The following is a 21,266-nucleotide window of genomic DNA, read 5'->3' as shown; positions in this document are numbered from 1 at the left end:
AGATTCTGACAGCGTTCCATCCATGTGTCTTCCGTCTTGCACCAAAGACCGCCCACACTAGCTTACCCATTCCTCCTCAGGCTAACCAACAGTAGAGGTCAGTGAGGATTTCACACTGTCTCACACACATACCTTACATGCCTCTTTTTTCTTTTGTTTTGCATTCGCACGGCTCTGCTAATCATATGCACCAAACACCAGTCAAATAAAATTTGCATAGAAAACCCTCTCGTGCTGCCCCTCGCCTGACTGTTCATGTACCTAATTAATCTAATTCATCAGAAAAGGTATGTCTGTGTAATCAAAACACATGTTTTGTATCTGCCAGCACCATCATTATCCTGACACCAGAGCTCAGCAACGTGTGAAGGGTGAGACAAGACGATGAAACTTTAATTCTGGTTTCCCTCCTTGTTTCATTATCCTCAGTTATTGTGAAACATGACATTTTCCAAAGGCTGACACTAGAGCCACAGATTCCTCAGTATGTTTGGACCAGACATTATTGACAGACCAAGTCCAGAAATGAAAGTTTGATTGTTTCGCTGTAGCTGTAAACATAATTAATAAACACCTTATTAAGTCGTGCATTCGTATTCGCTGGATGTGTAAAACACAGATACATTTCTCCTGACATTTTAGCAAATCCATACAACTTACAAGTAACACAGCTGAATATCATGAATAATTTTGCATATATATTGAGCAAATCTTTGATTTAAAAATAAATAAATTTGCTCATCACTATGCTGCCCTGTCCTGGAAGGGCAACTTTAATGACTAGTTGGGTGCTAATCAATACTAGTAGCACTGCAAGCCAATGTTTTAGATTTAACATTCAAAGCTCATTCTGCTGATGTACAAAAGAAAGGTCTTAGTATACGGAAGCTTTTTGGTCAAGGCTTCCTCAAGGGGTGTCGGCAGCCATGCCTGCTGCTTTTGTCCTTCTCTATAATGTGACTTTGCTCAAAGACTTCTACAACTCCAGACTGATCAACTTCTCCAATGCATACACCAGACATCCCTCCGTCTCTCCACACCCTTTGTGTCAGTCGTCCTCCCCTTTCGTCAAGCTCCAAAGCCCATACACATGACAGTATAGACTACAGCACCAGTCTGTTGGAACCAAAGGCTGAGCAGAGCGATGAGGGGAAGGGGAGGAGACATGTGACAAAACGAGATGGAGAGAGAGGAGGAGAGAAAAAGAGTCAGTCCTTCCCAGAACCTGTCAGCCTTTTTATTACCATGATGTCTGTGCTTTTATCACCGTACCCGCCAACAAAAATCTCTTAAAGCCAATGGGCCGGCAGCTATGCTGAGACCTTGTTGAATGCGAGCGGGCCTGAACAGTCCATTGATCCGTTAGGCATTTGAGCTTCACTTGTGTGGGATGTAGGGAAGGGCACTGGAAAATGTGTAGAGGACAGGCAGCGGCAGTGGTCAGTGAGACTCATTTGTTCAAGGAGAGATTTGTGGACAGGCAGAAGATTAGAAGACACCGCTGGTACATGGCTCACCTTACACTGTGAAGAGCTGTGCAGCAGACACAGACTAATGCTGTGTCGTAGTAAAACAATTGTCCCCTTGGACTAAAAAGAAAGGAAGGCAGAAAGAGATAAGAATCAAACAGAGATCATGCGAGCTTTAATTCATTTTAATCTACATAACTTAACATAACGGAATAAAACCAAATTATTGGAATTCAAATGTATTTGCACAGATATAATTACATATCTTTGGTGGCCATTCAATGTAATGAGCGATTCATAAGCTTCTCTATTTCAAGTCAGGAGACTTTCTTGCATGGACCTGGCCTCCATTATCCTCCCATATTTAAGATACACAGCTAAGAGCATCACAACTCACTGAAGAATTGCTAAATACTTCCAGACAAGCCAGTGTAAGGCATATTGAATTATTGATATTAATATTGATTAATAGAACCTAACTCAATTAAAAAATGCCTGAGCACTGGAATGCTTAAGCATGTGGAACCACATGCATGATGACACACCTGCAGTTCACATTCTGGGTTTCACAGTTGTTCTACTGTTGGTCTGCATTTACTAAACTGAACAGTTAGTTCATTTACAATCATGTGATAAATGTAAGTCTCCAACATCTTCTGCTGGAACTGTTTGGCTCTTGTGTTTCACTGTCTTCACAGCTCATTTCTCACTTTGTTATTTTGAGCTGGGCAGAAAGTATAAGAGTACAGCTGGTTTTCGATGGGTTTTGCTAAATAAAAGATTTCTGCTATGGCTCCAAACAACAATGATGATAGTGCTCAAAGTGACTCAAAACATTAAAGTTGCGGTCCAGAAAACTTAATAAAAAGAGCATGCTATAAAGGCTGCAGATTTAACTTGCACTTAAACACAACTGTAGCGAGAGGCAGCCTTGGGGATAAAAATCCTGTTTTCGATCATAATATGTATGAATGACGGGAGATTTTTAAGGCTTTCTGTGCACTCTTGCTCTCTCTGATTACATTAGTGGGGACACAGCCACCTCAGCTGTCATTGCATCTGGCATGCAGTAAGTAGGCATTAGGTTTCATAAAAGGGTGACATGACACATCTCTTTGTACAGATAGAGACTGGCACTTAGAGTCGGCCTGGTTTGCATCTAGGCTCACACACACACACACATACAGGCTTCAGCTCCCACAAAAAGCAGCCAGTAGATACTATTACACATCATCCCCACCGCTGCCCGTCTTGTCATCATTCCTAATGAATATTTAATTTCCCCCCACCCCCGTGCCCCCTCTCTCTGGCCTTCTCATCAAACGTCTGGTATTAATGTGCCACAGACGGTGTGCTGCGCCGCTCTCCCTCCACTGCTCTACGATGACTTGTGTCCTGGCCAATGCACTATGACTGGTATAGGTGACTCAGGCTGGGCAGTGAGCCACTGCAGTGTGGGACGACATGAATGGAGAGAGTTATGTTAAGTGACAGCGTGATGCAAATATGCAGGCGAAGGCCCAGGAAATTTGTATAAATTCACTTGCTGTAAGAACGAAAACCTCATTGGAAAAAAGGTTTTCTATAATAAGAATGGAGCTGTTTAACTGTGGGAATTTACAGATCATCTGGTTTATAAAGTTCACACTACTCCACAGTCTGCTGTTGTCATTAGTATAAGACCTCATGGGTCACTGAAATACAACCGGGAGCTGCAATAACACTGTTTAAGATGCACAGGCAGTGTTTTCTAAGCATAAGCAATGACAGCGTGTGATATATGCAATGGAACGACCCATAAAATCACACTAGAATGTCAGCAGACTGTAAGATAAGGATCCCTGCTTGCAGAGGTACCTGAGGGAAAAACAATTTTCTCAAGAAATATATAGAAGTAATAGTAACTCATGTCTATAGAAGACTGCCATGTGTATTGAAGTTGAGTGACAATGTTATGTGATTAAACTGATGACACCGGTGTGTGTTGTTGTTGCAGCTTTTATTCCCCAGGTTGTTGCAGACAGACGCTGAGCTGAGTGGCTCACACTAATTGGCTGCATCTCAATCTCATCAATTCAAAATGCCAGCAGAGGAGCCCCAGTATGGCGTCTCAGCTGCTGTCAGAACGTTGTGCATTGAGTGACAAGACACCGGCACTCCTTTTCAATGAAATGGATGGAGCAAAAGGAGGTAGTCCATCCAGGATTCACATAAGCGTTGTTGTCACATGTACAGTGTGTAGGTGGGAGAGGAGACAGCCTAACAACTGTCACAGATATAAAAAAAAAAAAAAATAATAATGATGGTCAAAAAGCTCTCTATTTAAAGCACAAACTGATGAAGAGGAAAAGGGCAGAAAAGTAATTTTGCTTGTCATCAACTATGCATTCTACCTGTATAAAGGTTCTTTTAGGCTAACTTTTGAATAAATGCCTTCCAGCTTACCCATATACACTATGTTATATACTGCATGCTGTAGCCATTGTTACTGCCATTTATGTGATTAATTAAGCTTCATAAAACCTCATTAATTTGACTCTGTTAGCATCCTCCAGGGCTAAACAGCAAAGCCAATCAGAAGTGTTCAGTAGCCACTAGAGGCTGGCCCAAAGGCGAGTACATCCCTACAGACTCCTGTGTTAAAATGCCCAAAATTATGTTATTAAAAAGCATGTTAATAGCCTGGGACAAAAACAGGTTTTGGTCTCTGGATAGTGAACTGCATAATGAACTTTATTTTTTTTATAGTTCATCTATATAGCATGTTTGCTTTGATTGACAGGCATCTCAGCAGTGGCAGCTGTAGCTGAATACTGTCCATCAGGTTTTACCTTTGCTAATTGGAGTCAATGAACTGGTCTTGACAATGTTTGTACTATTAGGAGCTTTTTTTAAATGAAGACATACAGTATTGTGCAAAAGTCTTCCATTACCTCTCATTTCCTTATATTTTGCTTCCAAGGAGCTAGACTTGTGGTCGTTTGAAGGTTTTCTTTGGAAATTGACTGTTTTCTCAATCTTTCAGTCCAGTCCTTGTACATGACCATTTTCAGTGGTGTTTGTGTTTGGCAAGCCATTTAACACTTAAAAGGCACCTAACTCAAGGGATGAACCAGCATGTTGCCTACACATAACAGATGACTTAGTAAAGAACTCATTTTTAATCATATCTTAAGGCATTTTGAGATTTTAAGCAAAAACAAACAAACAACATAATTTGGTTCCACGTCTTTAGTCATAGCCAGACAGGTCTAAAATAGTATTTTTGACTCAAAGAGCTATTAGCAAAAACTTGGCATATTTTGTGTGCAATGTGTTCTTAAAAAATCTGAGGAAACTCAACAAAAGGGGAAGGACAAGAGAAAAAGTCACAACCCTAAAAAAAAAAAAAAAAACTTTCAGTTGATGTATGTGTTTGTTGAAGCCTCATCAGAAATGGTCTCAGTGGAAGGGTGTCTGTCAAGCAGCTATTCTTCAGGACGGAAACCAGGGACATGAGGCTGAGGAATGCCAATTACACAAAAAAAACCATGGTTTGGGGCCGGCGTTTTCAGCCAGTGGTGGTGATCTCAAAACTGATGTAACATCACTGTCAATATAGTAAAAGCATACCTGGACAGACAAACACACTGAGAACACTATCAGTCATGGATTGGCCTTCCCAAAGTGCAGAACTCAGCATAACTGAGGCAGTGCAGGGTCTTTACTGAGAACGTTTTCATACCAAATACTGATTTTCAAGGTTTTGGGAGTTTTTTGGCTTTGTGTTGGCTGAAGAATTTTGCGCAGCACCGTAATATATCTCGCTGTGCGGTCCAAGGCGTTTATGCTCCATTTTTGTATTTTAGTCATCTGCTAATTGCACTAATTTTCATGGTTAGCAGCTTGCTAAGCAATCTTGTTGGTGTTAGCTGATAACTTAGTCCAGAGTTTTGTGCAAATATGGTAAATTGTGTCTGAGAATTTTCTGAGAAAAACCAAACACATGCCAGAATACTAAACAAATGGGTGATGTAGAAAGCTACATGAATAACTCATAAAAATAGTGCATTCAGTTAATTTTAGTGTTCCTGTAAGCCATGCCAGCACACCAACAGGCAATTAACCCAAGCCTTGCAAGTGCTGCACCTTAGAGGTTGAAGAGGCATGGTTAATGCAATCTGTTCCCCCTGATGTTTCCTCTACTGCAGGTCAAAATGCCAGATGTGAGGTCATAAACCTGATCAATAATGTGGTTTGTTTATTATTAGTTGGCAAAGGCTAGTCAAAAAATACGAACTGTGATCAATTTAGCTTGTTTTTCCATCAGTTAATGCTTAAAAACTGTCCAGTGCTCCGGCTTTGTCTGATGCTGTGTACAAAGACAGGGTGGGGCGAAGTTCTCAAGACAGCGCAGAGCACATTTGTTATTCATGTGTAAGCTTCCTTTTCACACTAAAACAATAGGATTTCAGTTGAAACATATTCCTTTTAGGCAGCTCTGCTGTGATTTAAGCCGTTTAACCTCGCTTCCCAAAACATCAACTTGTGCAGGCTGTTCTCTAATGTGCCCTAAGGCACTTTATAACACGTACTGCTCGGGTGAAGGGGAGTAATGAGAGAAGTCAGACTCAGACTTATTGATTTTCTGAGTCGACTTCTTGTGATCCAGAACTGATATAATAGGAGTTTTGTACTGTAACACTTAAAGGATGAGGAGTTACAGTTCTTGTCTGTTATATTATCCTATAGCATTACACTGCCCCCTACAGGTAAAGCCATAAAAAAGGTAATCTTATTCCAGTCAAACTTTATTGATTATCTGAAAAATTAACAGATTCTGAACAAATGACAATTACACCCCACCTCCCTCATCTTCCGTCTCCCACCCCAACCAAAGTAATCAACTTCTGAATGTAGACTAATTGGAATATCTTTCAACTCAGTAAATAGTCAGTGGCCTTTTCATCTTTCTGTAAAAGGCAGCCACCGCTGAGTTCAGATGAATTCAATACAGAAAAAAAGAGCTGGGGTACATAGATTTCACAGTGCATTAAACTGCTCTGCAGTAAGACAATGAGCTTATGAAATCACAATCCTGCCTCATCAAGTTTATCTAAAGGTCATGAACGACCCTTTGTAGATATTCATTTTCGATTCAGTACATGGGTCTTCTGAAATTTAATTTAGCTTGTCACACATATTTAATCTTATGGAATATAAATGAGAAAAAAATGAAATCAACCACACTTCTGAAAAAACACGTCATAGCATTCAGACTAGGTTATCGTTCACATCCGATTAAACATGTTAATAAATTAATCAACTCTTAGTTAGCCCTATCACTCCCTACCCCGCCACCGCAGCCCATCCTTCAAAGAAAACAAAAACACAGTATTCAAACCAAAATTTCCCGCATCCTGTACCTGAGCAAACGGAGGAGTCAAAAAGTCTAACATCACACTTAACGCCTAATAAAATGCCATCAGGAGTGAATGCATTACAGTATTTCATTGGTGATTGACATTGTGTGATGTCATTTGACTAACCATATTAGCTCGTTAACATCTTTGGTTGTCTTTCATTTGTAACTGGAAGTTACAGAGTCCCTTGTTTGTGATGGGATTATAAGGCTCAGTTCAGTCTTAGATCAAGTCCATGGGGACACATCAAGTTAAAAACATTTTAAGCTTGTGAAAAAACCAGCACATAGTTTGGAAACCTTAAATATCCTTAAGCCAGCGGTTCTCAAACTATGGGGCGGGGCCCCCTGGTGGGACATAAATCCACTGCAGGAGGGTTGCGGACGACCCAGGGAAAAATACAAAGTTAAATTAAGCTTTATGGCTATAATTTATGTACGGTATGTAAAATAATCAACTTTGCTGATGCTGAGAAAGTGTGTGTGTGTGTGTGTGTGGCATCTAAATGGAGGCATGCCAGGGAAAAAAGTTTGAGAACTGCTGCTTTAAGCTAACACTTTATCAAATTAAAGCCACGTTTCAATGACTTGGCCCCAGTGTTGATAGGCATACAATGTCTCACGGACCCAAACATTGTTAGGACTATTAAAATAAGCAGTGTACTCATTTAAAAAAAAAACAACAACAAAAAACCCCACAAAACGCTGTTGTTGACCTGGATAAATTACAAATATAAAAAATGGCTCATATTCTATTACAAATATCAACAATTTTCTTAGACTAAGGTTAATTGTGGACAAAAAACAGTCTGTAAAATGTCAGCTATCGGTCCAGTGAATCAAAGTGGCAGATGAGGTGGAGGTGGTGGTGGTGGTAAAGGGTGTTGAGTGGTTCATGTTGGGCTTCACCTGGGCCCTGTTTCAAACACACCTTAGCAAGCTAAAAAGTTCACTAGCACACACAGCACTTGGTTGGTAACAATGAAGAAGTGTAACCCTGGTAACCCATTGCTTTCCGATGCTGGGGTCACGGATGCTAGCGGGCAGTTTAGTGTACGAAGATGTGGCTTAATGTGCACCTCATGTTCGCCTGGCTTTCTGTCTCTTGGCCTGACGTTTGGCTTCATCCATAGCAGCACTTTCGCTGCTGGCTTGAGCCATGCTCCTCACTCCCTGGATGCGGCTCCCCAACTGTAACAAAAGGGGAATCACCTGCAAACAGGTCAGGAAAAGGCATTAAATGAAGCTTACTGGATCAAAAACTTTAACTATAAAAACCAACCATGCGACAACTATTAGAATTACAGGGTATTAATACATTATAGGCTTGGCCTGGACAAGGCTCACTTCTAGTGACATTTATTCCTCACATTTAGAAATTGACAAATCAAACAAAAGCTTGGTTGAATAGTCTGCCTTGATTAGATGCAACTTGTTCTGTACCTTCTCATAATTGTAGGCCGCTAAGAGGAGAAGTAGAGTGAGCGGCAAAGCTACGTAAGACCCCTGAGCAACATCCTGGTCGGGCACTTTACGCTGTGGGAAAGTGCACACACATTTATATAGAAACATACTGTTCTGTAACAAATAAGACAAAACAAATATTCTTTGTAGGAAAAATATATACTTAAAAACATCTGTATCTTACAGTAGGGTGGAAGGTAAGAGTGACATGTTTGTAGTAGCCAGTGGAAGTGAAGGAGACTTGAGGCAGTGTGAAATCATATTGGGAACGGGACAGTGTGGAGTACAGCATCAGTACGTAGCTCTAGAAAAGAGAAAGGTGACTATGGATAAACAGCAGTGTATTCTGGGTCACGTTTTACTATGAATTACGTAAAATACGCAATTAAGGACTAAGTAAATGATATTTCAGTAGTGCTGTCAGCATTAACGTGAACTGACCCATGTTAACGCGTCAAAATTGGCAAATCCCTGTTAACGAGTTAACGCAGATTAGTGTGAGGGGTCACTCGGCGTTAATGCAGCTTAAGCACGTTAATGTTGCGTTAACACTGACAGCACTATATTTTAATAATACTGGCTTAAAAACCAAAAACCATCAAGTTGCTTTGCATGTTTCACAGTCGAAAAATAATCCTACTTTTATCTTATACTCGGCCTCACTGAACTGAGGGCCTGCACCACCTTCAGAAAGGTGTTTTACCTCCTCTCTCTTTAAAACCGCTCTCCCTTTAAGCCAGGTTTCTTCTGATTGGCTACTACTGCTAAACAGAAGGTTTGAACAGCATGTGGGTGGTAAATTTGCACATATGAAGAGCGCTGTCCCTGACATAACCATGTTAGGGATGTCCTCTCACACTGACATTATACATGTCTAATAGTAGGAAAGAATTGTCTTAGTGGTCTGAAACACGAACCTTTTGGCTTACTGGGATTACTAAACGTACACTGACCTCATTACTCAAACCAGTAAAAGCATAACAGGAGCTCTTTAAGACTGAATTACCTCGCCATCTCTGTCCAAAGGAGGGAAGTGAAAGAAAAGGGACTGTCCCAGAGAGACGCTGTTGATTGGATTGTCCAGATTGTCACTCTTGTACAATTTCACCTGGGGGGGGAAAGTGTAAAGGTAAAGCAAAATGATTACAGGTCTAACTTATCTACAGCTAATGCAAAAGCCTTGTAGAGACTTAAAAGTTTCAAAAGAAAGACAAAAATGCCGGGTTTTAAACGTCCTACTGATAGTGTTGGAAGGTGTTCAGGAGACGTGATGATGTTTCCACTGAGGTCAAATTGATTGATCTGCCTGAAGGCGATAATGTTGACCCCTTCAATGTCACTACTGCCAACCTGAAAGGGAATATAGAGCTCATTATATAGATGTAACAATGAAACTTGTGAAGAAAATATCCAATGTGAACCACGGATCAAGTTTTTTGTTCAAGTCACACGGTGTGATAATAACAGAGAATTAAAGGGAATTAAGGCATTTCCAGCCTTGCGAGGGAGATTAGGAGCGCTGCACTTTTCAGACAAGCTAAAATTATGAAGTGAGAGGTTTAAACTTTGGCAATGGGATTATCGCTGCTTTTGTTCTGAATATTGAAAGGACCCATGTGATGAGGGTGCCGATAAGTCATAATTCCAGGGTTCCCACAGTTATTTTAACAATTCAATTACTAAAGTTTTCCATAGCCCCCTTAATAGTTTTCAGAAGTGTTAAAGCAGTGCGAGTACGACTTGAAAATGTGTGCAAAATTCCTGAACTTAAAGCACTCAGTGAGCTTCATTTAGTAGCAGCTTTGCCTTCAAGAGTAATCCAAGTCAACTCTGACCCACAGCTTTTAAGTCAAAACAACATACTTCCTAAACATAGATAACTGCACCATTAGCTACTGACAAAAAGTCTAAATATGTAGCCAAACATGTAAAACTAACCAGTTATGCTTAAGCATGTGTGCCTTCATGACACTCAAGTGACCCCTCTCATATTTAAAGCTCTAAGAAACTTGGTATAATTGTAATTTCTCCACCCCATTAAAAGCCAAAGATGCTGAACATCTGCACCAGACAAACTTGAAGCAAGCTGCTGCCTACCTCTATAGCTCTGTGTTGCGGCAAGGCCCTCTCTATGTGGTCGTTGCCTTCAGCTCGCAGTTGAATGAGATATTTGCAACCCGGCTGCAAGAAAAACATTAAATGAGTTAGAGGTATAATCACATACACTCCATTACAACTGAGCAAATCATATACAGCTTACAAATCACACTTTGCAAAATCACCAGTTTCCCTAGTAATCCAAGACAACACCTAGAGGCCATGATCTGTTTCAATTCTCAAGTCTGGTCTTATTTTAACAGCTCATCCCGTCCTCACCAGCAGACCCCTGAGTCTGAATCGGCCCTCCTCATCAGTGACCGTGTCCTCGCTGTAGAGGCTACAGTCTCCCTGACCCACGGCCTCCACAGCCACGTCCCACTCTGCATCCCCGTTGAGAGACTGCACCATTCCGTAGCAGCTGAGGACAAGTGTACAAGACTGCAATGAGCACATGTGCAAGCTGCAGTACCCACCAGCAGATGAGTATAGGCTCAGTAATTTGCACACTGAAAGATATTCCTATGCTTGCAAGCTAACAGTGGACAATGTACACTCATTTACCTGTACGCAGTTTTGATTCCAGTTATATCAATACTGAGGTTTTCACCCTCCTCCACTGTAATCATTTGAGATGCCGGCTCAAAGCGGAACTCCTTCATCATGGGCTTGAAGTAGTACTGACCAGGACTCTGAGGAAAAAAAGGTGGGAAGCAGAAAATACAGGATGGACAAGTGAACCAAGACACAGGGCAAAGCATCCCTAGAATTACCGTCAACCACCAACAATGTTTGGCAGTCTGACATACTACTAAAAGAGGTTTCTTACCAAGTTATTGAAAGTGAGGATGCCAGTGTCTTGAGTCAAAAGGTTGGAGCGAAACTGACCCCCACTCAGAGAAAGAAGCACGCCGGCGAGAGGCTGACCGTCCTCCGATTTGATCTACAGCACAGACAGAATACTTGTTGATTTTACTGCTAGACAGGGACCAAATCAATTAAACCCCTTTAATCTTTTCACAATAAAAGATCACACGGAGAAAATATAATGAAAGCCCGTGGCTCGAGTGAGCGCCAAATTGTGGGTGTAATCAGGCTGACAGGTGGGCTTAATTTCAGAGAAGATGTACAAGTGAAAAATAAACATGGGCACAAAGCTCTGTCAATGCTGAGCAGAAGATTTCAAAGCAATTTATCACACAGTGTGAAAAGGAAACTAATACTGATCATTTGTGTCAGGATCTCACGGTCGCAGTAGGTAATTGCAGATCCTTTTAACAAAGGGCAGCACAAAGGCAGTGTACTGACAGCACGCGGCAAAACACAAAAAAAACATTTTTCCAAAACATACAGTAACAAGTACTTTTCATTATGTCACTTCTTTATCTCATGTCCTACCACCATAATCACTGAGGGTTAGTAGTTGTGAACAAACAGCTGGACAAATATAAAAAGTACCTAAACGTCTGATGATTACTGGGAGGTAAAACATGCACGTGAGGATGGCTGCATATACCTTGAAGGTGACGCCAGCCAAAGCAAATGCCTTAAAATCTCCCTGGGTGCCCTCCACGGGACTCAGCACGAAACCTTCTTTACTTGCACTGATGTCGTACTGCCGGTCACTGTGGAGCGGACCCACACTGAAGAAAAGCGGGGGAAAAGTTAAGTGAAGGTCGGAATTTCTTCAAGATACTCGTTTATTACTAAATGCAACGTGATTTGAACACAAGCCAATCTATAAAGCCTATTATAACGTCAATACTAAAACAATGGAACAATGTCAGCGTTAATCTCATTAAAATGACGCCATAACCGCCAGCTGCACGGCGTCAACGCGCCTCGTTAACGCCGTGCAGCCTAACGCACGGGGCGATCCGCGTTAACTCGCTAATGGAGATTTGCCGCGTTAATGCGGTTATGGCGTTAACGTCATTTTAACGAGATTAACGCTGACAGCACTACATACAACACAAGCTTTACTCATGTGAAAGAAAAGAGGCATGTTTCTTTGCTCTAAGGACACAAAGTCTACTTGCAGCCCTGTGAGGCTGTCCCCGTGACCCTAATTTTACAGACTAAGATGCTTACAACAGCATCAAGATCGCAGATCACAGGCTTGATAATGTATTGCAAGCCCTGCTTTTCTGCATACTGATTCAGCGCCAATGTCTCTAATGCCACCTGTGCTTTCGCTCTTATGACAAGCCAAAAATATCTGCTGTAAAAATGCTAGCCTGGCTGATGCTTCGTAAGTTTCCAGGGTTTTTTTTTTTTTTTCAAATAAAGAAAAGAGGAATAAACAGGTGAACACAAAAGTCATTGAAATTCATCCTCTGGGCACCATGAACATCTGGGGCTCCGAGGTAATGAATCCAACAGTTGTTGGGTTATTTCAGTCAGTAACAAAATGATGATGGCTGCGCCCACAGCCATGAATCTCAACTTTTTTTCTTTTTTAACTTTAACTTTTTGGTCCTAAATAGAAAAGACTTCACACCTCACTCCAGGCCAAAAACCTTATTCTTTAAAAAAAAATGCATTTATGAACTACCCTGTTAGTATAATGACTTGCTAAGGCAATAACATTTATAGCAGAACCCGAAGGCAGCATTACCCGAATGAAAAATGCTTGAATATCCTCGCTCTCATTTTCACACACCCTATTTTTATCACTGTGTTCTCATACCTGTATGCTCCCATCTCATTAGTGGCCACAGTAATGAGTGGTGTAGCAGCGCCTCTCTCAGTGATAGATATTTCCACACCTTGTAGCTCTGGTGACACCTTGCCTTCTAAGAAAAGACCTGCACGACCGGTGATGTCCACCAGCCGACCTGGACACGACTCTGTCAACAGCAAAGATGCGGTTTATTTAGAATAACCTGCGTGGGTTGTATCAGAGTCCGTTTTAAGGTTTCCAATAGACTTTCTTCCTGTGTGAATTTACCTCCGGTGATAGTTGCCTCTACTTCAGGAGGGTAGAACAACAGCTCCTTCGAGGAGGGAGTCACTGTGATCTTCTCACCAGCCCTGCATATTTACACAGAAAGAAAAAAATCACTAACAGCAATGAACAACAGTTCTAGACTCAAGTGAGCCTCTGATGGTTATTATTAGCAGATGTCAGAATTCCACTCTTAATTTCTCTCAAGTCCTGTTAATTTTCTATAGAGATATAAAGCTGGAATTTCCAAGTTAACACTAAAGTGAACAGAAGTTTTGCCGTCAGCCCTACATGGTATTTTAAAGAGCAAAAACTGACCTAGCCCAGTAGGAGAACTCATAGTGGAAAGGGCCTGTCAGTTCATCAGCCTTTTCTTGGATAGGAGGACTATCGTCTCTGGCACCTCCTTCCTCTTCAGCTGCACGGCGTTCTCGCTCCTGACGTCGCAGCTCGATCTCCTGCAGTTGCTGCTCCTGCCTCTGCTCCTCCAGGCTCCGCAGCGGACCCAGCACGAGCGCCGGCTCGCTCTCGATGGACGACCTGACCAGGGGGATGAGGTTTTAAAAATAAATAAAAACGCTAAAGCTGGTCATTACCAAACACGCAAATGCACGGCAGCATTTGAGCATACGAGACTACTCATGCAGAGTCATAATTACTTGATCGTGACTGTGACGTCTAGAGTCTTGTCGGTGGTGATGAGTCCTGTCATGTGATGCCGCACTGCAGTCAGGGTCAGAATGCTGGGGGCTGAACTGTTACACACAGGTCAACAGCAGTCATTAGAATGCTTTGGCTGCATGGTTGCACTGCATTAACCCAGAAATAAAAACACACGACGTTACATTACTTACGTATCGTAGGTGTAGAAGTCCTGCTCAAATTGGTGGCAGGAGCGAGGGGTGACTTTGTAAACACCTGGACAAGCCATTTTTGGCTGATTACTTATTACGTTCCAGTGGTATATTTAGATAAGTCGGACATGGTACAGTTGGTACAGTCTGATATTTTTTGATTATGCTAATTTCTCCTATGTTGAGCTAATGAGAGGTCAGAATAAAGAAACTCACCAGGCTTGGAGAGGCAGAAGCGGTTGACTCCCTTAGAGAGGTTGTACACGCCAACGTTTTCAGGTTTGCTGCCATCTTGGAAGAACTCCTGTGCAGCACCACACATTCAATAATACATATGGAAGTGTAAGCATCTGATCTAACAGGCAGCATGTAGTGCAAGTGGAGTGAGCTACTGATTACTAACCAAAGTGATGGCATGGGAAAGGGAGCAGCGCAGGATGTAGCCAATCTGTCTGAACTCCACCCCCAAGACGTCCGATTCCAGAACCTCCACCTCCACTGACTTATGTTTCCAGCACCACTCCTCGTGAGAAATACTTACTACAAGTGGTAAAGATTAGAGAGAATAAAAAGTGAGAAATACATTTTAAATGACAGGGGGAAAAAAGAAATATGTGAATTAAATATGTCACACTATTATAGGTGGAAAAATATCACAAGTTCTGTTCAGGATCTTTGAATAAAAAAGAATTTAAAAAATGATTGCACACATATTATATATAAAAACTGTCCCAGCAACACTATAAACTGAATAAACATGCATGTGTGCAGATCATTTGCAGGCAGTGAAAGAGTTTGTGTGGAATGAACAGATGGATCCACATTACCAGAAGGTGGGGAAACACTAGTTGAGTAATGGCATGCCTGCTGAAAGCTGCTGCTATAAACCAGTGATTGAAAGGCTGATGATTACCCGCTCATTTCTCTATTTAAGAATAACTACTATAACTTTCAAATAGAAGTGTGCATAGATTGAGGGGTTTATATTGTACAGAATGCTTGACTCAGTTGTTCCAGTGAAAACCTGACTGCATGCAGAGTTTACATATAATTTAAAAAAACTAGAAGTATACTTAAAACCTTTGTATTTCCCAGGCAAAACGTTGTCAAAAGAGAAGCTGAGGATGTCGCTGCTCCCAGACAGAGCCACTGCCCTCCTCTCCCCCTGCCTACTCGCTGGCTGCAGGGTTACAGAGAGGTCGTCACAGGAAGCTAAAGGACAACCAGAGAACACAAGGTTGGCTCGTGTGAAAACATATTTCTTTATGGATTAAAGCTGCATCTTTGGTAAACTTTGTCTTCTCAAAAAGACTGTAAAGTGTAAATTACTAAGACTTTTACCTAGACAGTACACCTTTCCAGAAACAGAAGCCATGAACTGGGTGAAAACTAGGTCTGTGAGTGGTTGATCCACAAGGGAGATGTCCAGGGCCTGAGGCTGCAGAGCCAGGCCTGCTTTCACCTCTGCTTCAGGCAGAGATACCTGAACACACAAACAAATATCCTTTTGCTTAAAACCATATTTTTTAATCAAACAGCTACATGAACACTAAGCTTAACTGCTTTGGTTTGATGACACAGATGAATCTGTATTTCTGAATAAAAAAAAAGTTAAAGATTTGGGTTTTTTGCTTTCCAATGACAAATGAGTTTTTCAGATGATGATCTGTTGCAACTGTTAAGCCGTAAATGTGCAAATATCATAGAATATGGGTAAAAAGCACCATCTGCGCTTTAGGCAACATGACATCTGTTCATCTTTTAGGAGGCTCACCAATTAAAATTTAGTATGCGTGACATATGTCAGTTTCTTGTATATATTTAATACCATTTGAATTAGCTTTCAAACTGATTAAATAAGAGGTTATAAAAATTAAGATATGGATATGTCATATAAAATAAAATGCTGCTCGAGTCTTACATGGACACTGTAGTCTCCGGGTTTGGCCTGAAAGCAGAAGGCCCCCTGATGGTCAGATTCAACAGTCCGAATGAAAGCCTTGTCTGTGCTCTTGTGCGTCAGAGTGACCTTGTAGCGACCTTGCTGCTTCATGCCTTCAGGCAGGCGGCTGATGGAGATCTGGCCACAAACACTGAACCTGTGTTGGACCAAAATGAGGAAGTCATGACAATATGAAGAACTACACTGCAGCTAAATTTATGTAATAAGCTACTAATTCTTATAACGTACCCTGCTGTGACGATATCAGGAAGTTGAGGCGTATTAGGAGCGATCTTCACTGTGACTGGCTCGAAGAACATGAGTTCTTTGTTGACACGGATGGTGTAGGTACCAGCTGTCATGTTCTCCAACCGGAAAGAGCCATCTTCTTTGCTGACAACTGTGAGGACAGAGTGGTAAAGCAAGCTACAGTTTAAAGTGTGACAGAGAACCACTTCAAAAACTATAGTTAGATATTCTACTGAAAACATGAGTCTTCTTTTGCGATTACCCTTGATCTGGTTGTTTAGGTAGACTGTAGCATCGGGCACACCTTCCCCATCAGGACTGTTGAGAACCCGGCCAGTCACAGAGAAACCCATCACACGGAAGATGGGCTACACATAAAGAGACAGAATGTCAAACTTGAATATTTTGCACAAAACTTGTTTCCTTTTGAAACTTGCTGATACACATTAATAATAACTATTTTAAAAAAATTAAGATATAACAGTTCTCTTTACCTCTAGTTTCAAGCTGTTGTGTTCCACCTTGAAATTCATCCTAGAAGGAGCAACATCAAAAGTGATCCTTTCTCCTCTGTAGAAAGGTATCTGAAGTGAAGGATTTCACAGAAGCACATTTAGATGGAAAAACGATTACATCTCTAAGATAGAGGAGATAGAATTTCATTGTTCGCAAATAAAAATGATGCTTTCATAAAACCCATCATTCATACCACCTTGTCTCTTGTAGTTATATCGGTAAAAAAAAAAAAAGTTCATACACATGTAATTCCTGCACTGGATTCGGATTACCTAGCTAAATGTGGGGTGGATTAGAAAACAGGAAACATAAAACATGTTGTAGTTGTCATTACAATATATTGTAATACAATCCTATGAAAGTCTTTGTTTGGTTAATTTAAGTAAATCACCCAAACCTCTTTAAATGGCGTTAGAGCTGTTTAAATAGTTCAAATAGTACTGTTGAAGTAAAATTTGTGTGTGTGTGTCATCAAGTTTAAAAAAGCAAGATTTAAATTTGCGCTGTTTTTGAAATACTGAGAGGAGTAATGGAATAACGAGTACCTGCTGTGAGTGGTTGGATAAGGAGCTGTGAGTTTCATCACCTCTAACTCCTCAGCAAGATAACAACTGACTTTACCGTGTCTCGCTCCAACTCTCCTGTTTACTTTCTATTCAGGCTCCAATGTATTCAATTAGGAGTGAAGCAGCTTTGACTGATAGGTGGACACCTATGCAGGTGGCTATTCTGGCAGCTGTCTGCTAAGCTTGACCTCAGCCAAGCCAAGTCACTGAACATGAACTCAATCATTTTTGTGCTCTTGGTGCTTTTCAGAGATTAATAAGGCTGCATTTGTGGTCCGGTTTTCGGATCAAATTGTAGTACTCTATTTGTATGTTATGCAGCGCTAATTAGAGTGTATCTATGACTGTCTAATGCCCTGTTAGAGTTAATGGATGTAACTTGCTGGCGCTATCTGATAATTAAACACTCCACCCTCTCATCCAGAAATAGGAAACATGGAAGCAGCCAAATAGAGGCTTCAACATAGGAATTCACAAAGCAGAAGATGATGTAGCTAATCTTATGGCACAAAGGAAAAGACTTCCTTATTAAATCAAAGTAGCTTCACTGTGTACTTATAAATCATTTGGTCTTCTGTTGTATTTCTGACACAATAGCTCAAATTGACAGCAGTCTTCTGTTGGCTTTTGCGACAATAACTCACCACAGTGTACTCGCCGCTGGCTAACGAAGGAAAGACAAAGACACCATCATCTCTGGACAGAGCGCTGCACAGGTATACCAGCGTGCTGTCTCCAGAATCTGCACCCTCCACTGGGGAAGTATTACAACCACTTATGTCCTGGAAATGACAAACATTCAAATTGAACCAATGGAGCAATGCGAAATTCAGCATATTCCAGAAATTAAAGGACGTGGAAAATGTGTTAAGTTAAAGTAAAGTGTTAAAGTGTGATCATTTACATATAATGTAAGACGGATATGAAAAGTCGACATATTTCTGTGCAAAAATGGAAATTATGGAGGTTTACCTCTCTCTTGACTGTGGCTGAGTAAAGCAGGAAGGTGACCTCTTTCATGGGCTCTCCATCACTGCGGACCTCCCCCGAGACATCGTAGCCTCCAACCACCAGATGGTCAGCGGCCGGGGCATTTGCATTGGAGACGTGCACTGAGGTAGTACTCTATATGAAGATGGCAGAGGTCACCCATAAGTTGCATTAAGAGATGGAATAATGGCCCTGTCAGGTTCACTGTGATTACTGCTGGAGCTCATTAGTTATAACCTTGCTCACCTGACAAGGAACTGTATCAGCTAAGCAAGTAGGTGAATAATGAAGTTTTCTACCCTCAAGCGATACAGAATCAAACAGACCTCTGAGATCATGCATTCTCTACAGTATTAATGACAGTACTTTAATTGGAAACTGGGATGCTGTGGTACTGAGCATGATGGCAGGTGGGTATGGGGGGGGGAAATAATGTGGGAGAGCTTATTCGCATCATCAGTTACAAATCTGACAGTGTATTTTTGTACACAGAGATTTTAAATCTTTCACTAAAAGTTTACCACACTCTTTTTTCATCTAATTTTAACATCAGATATGAACCAAGTTACACTTTGTGTCATTTATTTTACATCTTGCAAAGTCCAGCTTTCTTCAACAGTCCAAAGACATGCATGATAAGTTGATCATCAATTCTAAATGGGGTTTGGCGGATGTAAGATGTAAAAAACTGACATGAGGCACTCATAATAGAACATGGACAACACGTTTTTAACGCAACGTGCAGTTTAATATCGATTGCTAACGTGAACAAACCTGTTCGAGAGTCCAGGAAGGATGAGAAGCTGTGATGTCATACTTTCCTGGTAGTACTTTAAAGAAGGTATACCTGTGTAAGCAAAAAACCACAAAAAAAAGAAAGAAAGGGGCAAGTTCATTTCAAACATCTGTATAATGCAGAAACAAACATAAGGTGTGAGTAACTTACTTTCCTCCAGGCTGTGTGGTGACACTCTGGAGCTTCTCCCCTGTTCCGGCTCGGCTGAGTTTGACTTCCACGCCAGCCGGGCCCATGAGATGGCCCTTACTCAGAACCTGAGCAAAACACAATATATTTGAGGAAACTAGACACTAATCACCACTTGATACTACCATTTATTTTATCAATAACCTTTGTTGCATTGGTTAAAGAAGCTTTAAAGCGCTCCAAAGTTTTCTTGCATTTAGATAAACCTCATCAAATGTGTCAAAGCACTTTTTTTTTTAAATCACACATTTTGCAAAGTAGACAGTCTTGACTCTTAAACTTTCTGTCTACATACTATAACAATCTAAATTTCTTTTCAAGAAGACCATTCTCACCGTTCCTGACACTGAGAATCCCGTAAAAACAAAATTGATGTCTTCTTCTTTCGTACAAATGTCACTGACTCCATCCACATGCAGGTCGACACTGGTAGGCTCTGATGACAGTTAAAAGTCCAAAAGGAAAAGAGACCAGAGAATATGGGACAATGCACAATGGCTTTTATATGATAATTTGTGAATTATGGGGATGTTTCTGTGAGAGTCTTACCAAAGCTCCACCCAAGCGGAGGCTCGATCTTCAAAACGAAATCTCCCTGCGTTAAAGTGACAGCTTGATTAAATTCACCATCAGTGAAAGAATTAGTTAGAGCTAATCAAATCAGTTGCTGGCATACCTTGTCATAGAGAGGGATCATGAAGTAACCATTGATTGGAGCACAATCCGTTTGATATTTCAGTGATCCTTGTTTGGTATATAGTTTAATCTGAGAATGAAGAACACACAGTGATCATTAATCATAATGAAAGTTATTATAGTGTTCATACTATAATAACTAAACTGAGCGATTTATGTCAACTAGCAACAAAGAAACAATCTAGTCTGTCGGATTTAGTTCATTTCAATATCTTAATTAACCAAATTGCTAATCCCATGTAGCCCGTGAAAAAGAAGGGATTAGGACGGGAGCACTTACTCATCAACGCCTGCAGGTTTTAGGATTAGCAGTGAATGCCTTGTGTGATATATGGATATTAATGCGGAGTTACCATCAGCTATCAAGTAAGTAGCTAAATCAATGTCAAACAAGACCAAACTCACAAATGTTTGCGAGCAATCAGAAACAGATTAAACACAAACACACTGCTTTTGTATTCATTTCATTCAAACTGTCATTGAAACGAAAAACTCCGCCCAACCTTTAGCTTTCTACCACAAACCAGCTAGCTGCTGGTTAGCTGCTAGCACGCTAGTCGGGACATTTGCACTCTCACCTCGATCAGAGAGTAATTGATTTCAACGTCGGATTTCACGAATCCACCGCATGCCACAACTATGTCATCAGAGGATACGGCCAAGAACTGGGAGTAGATGACACCGAACAAAATCCAAAGGGATCCCATTTCTGCCCGGATCGTAATTCTGAGCATTTTGAGTGGTTGAGCCAAGCAACCGCACGCTGCCTCCGGTTCCGTACCAGCTGAGGGGCTGTCAATGAACTGTCACAGGCGGCGTCTGCAGCGACCTCTGGCGGGTAGGAGGTGCCATTTTCTCATTCGCTCACGGCCGCTTGTAACGTTTTAAGTTGTATCACTGCCCTCTTCAGGTTAAAGTTACAAACGTCTACGTTTTTACCGAACCCTAACATCTCGGTTGCTGGAGAGGACATTGCTTTTTCATATTTTGGAAGTATCATACCCTGCAAAATACTATACTTAAAGTAGGAGGAGAAAAATACCAATTAACTCATCTATAGTGTTAGCATATTGTGTTGGCCTTGTAATTA

The 21,266-nt window shown here is 41.1% G+C and overlaps 1 protein-coding gene and 1 long non-coding RNA gene across 2 annotated transcripts in view; one reads left to right on the top strand and one right to left on the bottom strand.

Annotated features, from left to right (window-relative positions):
• Positions 1-15,644, top strand: part of LOC146573153 (uncharacterized) — a 107,256-nt gene extending 91,612 nt beyond the window's left edge. The window contains exon 3 of the long non-coding RNA XR_014892786.1: positions 10,695-15,644. This is a non-coding gene — a long non-coding RNA (uncharacterized LOC146573153). The remainder of the gene's footprint in view (positions 1-10,694) is intronic.
• Positions 6,225-20,977, bottom strand: nomo (nodal modulator). The gene is made up of 31 exons (XM_085277742.1): positions 20,755-20,977; positions 20,157-20,246; positions 20,030-20,075; positions 19,816-19,916; positions 19,442-19,548; positions 19,270-19,342; positions 18,478-18,630; positions 18,150-18,287; positions 16,918-17,007; positions 16,686-16,791; positions 16,424-16,574; positions 16,154-16,331; positions 15,574-15,715; positions 15,313-15,444; positions 14,636-14,772; positions 14,449-14,536; positions 14,233-14,296; positions 14,038-14,133; positions 13,697-13,918; positions 13,382-13,464; positions 13,121-13,280; positions 11,948-12,074; positions 11,261-11,374; positions 10,996-11,123; positions 10,711-10,852; positions 10,432-10,515; positions 9,574-9,684; positions 9,341-9,442; positions 8,519-8,638; positions 8,314-8,406; positions 6,225-8,082 (listed from the first exon to the last, which is right to left on the bottom strand). Exons 1-31 carry the CDS (start codon positions 20,908-20,910, stop codon positions 7,951-7,953), a joined length of 3,666 nt encoding a protein of 1,221 aa, XP_085133868.1. The 5' UTR covers positions 20,911-20,977; the 3' UTR covers positions 6,225-7,950.
• Between the last annotated feature and the right edge of the window lie 289 nt (positions 20,978-21,266).

Source organism: Mchenga conophoros, linkage group LG6, assembly GCF_057382185.1.
Source record: "Mchenga conophoros isolate Kocher_MC1m ecotype Shallow Benthic linkage group LG6, M_conophoros_male_GT1.1, whole genome shotgun sequence".
Lineage (NCBI taxonomy): Eukaryota > Metazoa > Chordata > Actinopteri > Cichliformes > Cichlidae > Mchenga > Mchenga conophoros.
The sequence above is the reverse complement of the archived record's forward strand: the minus strand, read 5'-3'. Positions and strand labels throughout refer to the sequence as shown.